General features: G+C 59.5%; 2 protein-coding genes across 2 annotated transcripts in view; both read left to right on the top strand.

Moving 5' to 3' along the window:
• Positions 1–677, top strand: part of VDBG_05383 (monoxygenase) — a gene marked incomplete at both ends in the record, with an annotated part of 1,375 nt that extends 698 nt beyond the window's left edge. The window contains one exon of the mRNA XM_003004224.1: positions 60–677. Within this exon, the coding sequence (XP_003004270.1) occupies positions 60–677 (618 nt within the window). The remainder of the gene's footprint in view (positions 1–59) is intronic.
• A 1,267-nt stretch (positions 678–1,944) lies between these two features.
• VDBG_05384 (bud site selection protein) overlaps positions 1,945–2,785 on the top strand; it is a gene marked incomplete at both ends in the record, with an annotated part of 3,298 nt that continues 2,457 nt past the window's right edge. The window contains 2 exons of the mRNA XM_003004225.1: positions 1,945–2,121; positions 2,301–2,723. Coding sequence (XP_003004271.1) covers positions 1,945–2,121; positions 2,301–2,723 — 600 coding nt within the window. The remainder of the gene's footprint in view (positions 2,122–2,300; positions 2,724–2,785) is intronic.

The following is a 2,785-nucleotide window of genomic DNA, read 5'->3' on the forward strand; positions in this document are numbered from 1 at the left end:
TCGTCAACAGGGGCAGTGTTTTTGGTCACGCGGACGGAAAGCGCCTCTCGATTCAGCAGATGGGCGACGGCAGCCTCAACGTTTACCTATCGTCCTTGCAAGACGAGGCGGACTGGATGAGGCCGGAGAAGTGTGGGCACGACACATCCGACCTGGCAGCCGCCAAAGAGGCCTTGATGGAGGAGTATCGCGACTGGGACAGCACCATCACCGACGCAATCCTCAAGGCACAAGGGGACTGCAAGACGAGGTCATTGTACATGCTGCCCGTCGGCTTCCGATGGGCACACCACCGAGGTGTCACCGTCATTGGCGATGCGGCGCATCTCATGGGGCCCTTTGCTGGGGAGGGCGTCAACGTGGCCCTCGAGGACGCCATGAGGCTGGCGGCGTCCATCATCGCGGCCGCCGAGAACACGGAGGATGGGAAGGAGACGCTGGACCAGCAGGTGGACGCCTTTGAGAGGGACATGTTCCCGCGCATGGAAAAGGTGCAGCGGCTGACGGACGAGCTGATGCACGATTACTTCCACACGCCGGGTGTACCGCAGAGCATCATGGCGCGGGTTCTGACGAGGCATGTGCAGTTTTCGACGCCGGCGATACTGCACCCGCTGGCGACGTTGGGTGTGCATGGTTATTTGTTTTGGAACAGCCTGGCCTCCCGGTGGCGGTGAGGTTGCTCGGGTGTATCTGCATTGCTTGTGCTGAGGTTCGGACAGCTTGGGACGAGGTGTTTCTAGACCAGGCCAAAGTTGCTGGCATGCTCGAGAGAGAGGAATGTGATTGTCTCTCGATCTACGATCAGCTTGTGTACGTCTCGGATGCAATCTGGGACGGTGGAGTCAGATGTGTTTGGTATAGCGAGAAAGAGAGAGAGAGAGAGAGAGAGAGAGACAGCCGTCAGCTGGTGTATCCAGGTTGAACCTCAGTTAGTTTAGATCGGATGCCACGGTACATGATGATCCCCTCATTGCTTGCTTTATGCTCGACGGCCTCACAGACGTCGAGTGTTTGTTGAAACGTTTCACCAGGCCAGGAGGGTGGGAGGGGGGGGGTCCGGGGGTCCTGGTACTAAGGTTCCTTAGGGGGGAACCCTTTTTAGGGGAACCTTAGGGGTTCCAGCGGGGTTCCCCAACAGCTGTCGAAAGCAGGTACAGGCCCTTCAGGCTGGCGTGGCTGGCGACGGTGCAGGGCACGTGCGCGTGGGTACACTGGCTGGCCAGGGCATGAAGGAACCTCTGTGTACCTACCTACCTAGGTTCCTATCCAAGCAACTCCCTGGGTACCTCCAGAGGTTCAAGCCACACACCCCAGTGAGACACGCCAGCAGCCGGCTGACCTGGTTGGCTACCTAACTACCTGGCTACTACCTGAGGTACCTTCCTGGCTCGACACACGGCCTGACCTCAGTCCTGGAGATCCCCTATCGACCTGCATCTCAGCCCGGATTCTTTGCATCCTCCATCCATCCTGGCCCGAACGCACCTGACCCGTTCCTGTCGTCGTCCCGTTTCGTTCGTCCACTTGACAGCGAAATCATCAACTCATCTCCGCCTTCGACAAGACTTCTTGCGCCGCCCGACGTCGCCCACAACGCCTCTCCTCATGGACGTCTGATCTGGCACCGGTGCCCACCAAGCGCTCTGGCTCCCTGTCCCCTCCCCATCGTTTACTCTCCCGATTTGTTTCCACTCGATATCCTATTCGGTACATCTGTTGGCCGCACGCCGCGCTCATAATACAACAAGGAGAAAAGAAAGAGGGAAGGACACCTAATCGGCCGTCGCGTAGCAGAGAGACAGGAGGTGGAACGCTCCTACGGCCGCGCAGCAAAACGCACATTGTGCCCACCCAGCAAAAAGGCGCCGCATCGTCCTCACGTTTGTGGCAACCTCGCCGCCCGTTCGCAAACGACGCGCCGTCCCGGTCACGACCGCCACGATGCAAGCACCTGGCCCATCACGCATGCAGCGCCGCTCCCCCGGCGCCACCGAACCTGGCCCTCCTCCGAATGTCCCCGTTCGCTCCATCTCGCCCGGCGTGGGCATGAACCCCCAGATGCGGTCGTCGACCGCCTCGAGCCGGTCCGCGCAGTCTAGCAGCTCGCGCAGAGGAAAGGTGCGCCAGTTGCTGCCCTCGTTCTGTCTCTTTCTAGCTTCGTCCCACCGCTTTGCAGGCGTGCTGGGTCTGACCGACCCTCTGAGCCGCCTGCCCTCTTTCTACGCGTCGTGTGCTCGCCCCTGCTGGGATCTGCGGCATGCTTCTTGGTGCCGTGGTACTGACGTGTATCCTTGTAGGACTCGACGGGGTCTGCGAACATGCCCCTTTCCCAAATCGAGAAGAGCGTCACCCATCTCCTTGTCGCTACCAAACAGCTGCTCGAAACCCTGACACAATGGTCTCGAGGCCAGGCGACCGACGGCCAAGTGTCCGATGTATATGTTAGGCTGGGATACGAGTTCAACATGGCCTGTCGTGCGTTCAGCGCTATCAACGTCGACACGTCCGACTTGGGCAATGTTCCAGAACTTCTTCGCAACATACTCGAGTCGACTCTGAGCCAGGAAGCGAGCACAGAAAGCCTCGAAAAATACCTGCCAAGGATACGAGACATTATTATCAACTTGTTACACGGCCTCAAGAGGAAACAGCAGAAACTCCGGCAGAAACAGGCGCGGGACAGGGAAGCCGGCGCATCAAGTTCTGCCCCGGAACGCACCGTCAGCACGAGCACCGTCGCCAGCGGCAATACTGGCCTGACCAACCTGCTGGAGGAGGGCAT

Source organism: Verticillium alfalfae, genomic scaffold (assembly GCF_000150825.1).
Source record: "Verticillium alfalfae VaMs.102 supercont1.6 genomic scaffold, whole genome shotgun sequence".
In the NCBI taxonomy this organism is placed as follows: domain Eukaryota; kingdom Fungi; phylum Ascomycota; class Sordariomycetes; order Glomerellales; family Plectosphaerellaceae; genus Verticillium; species Verticillium alfalfae.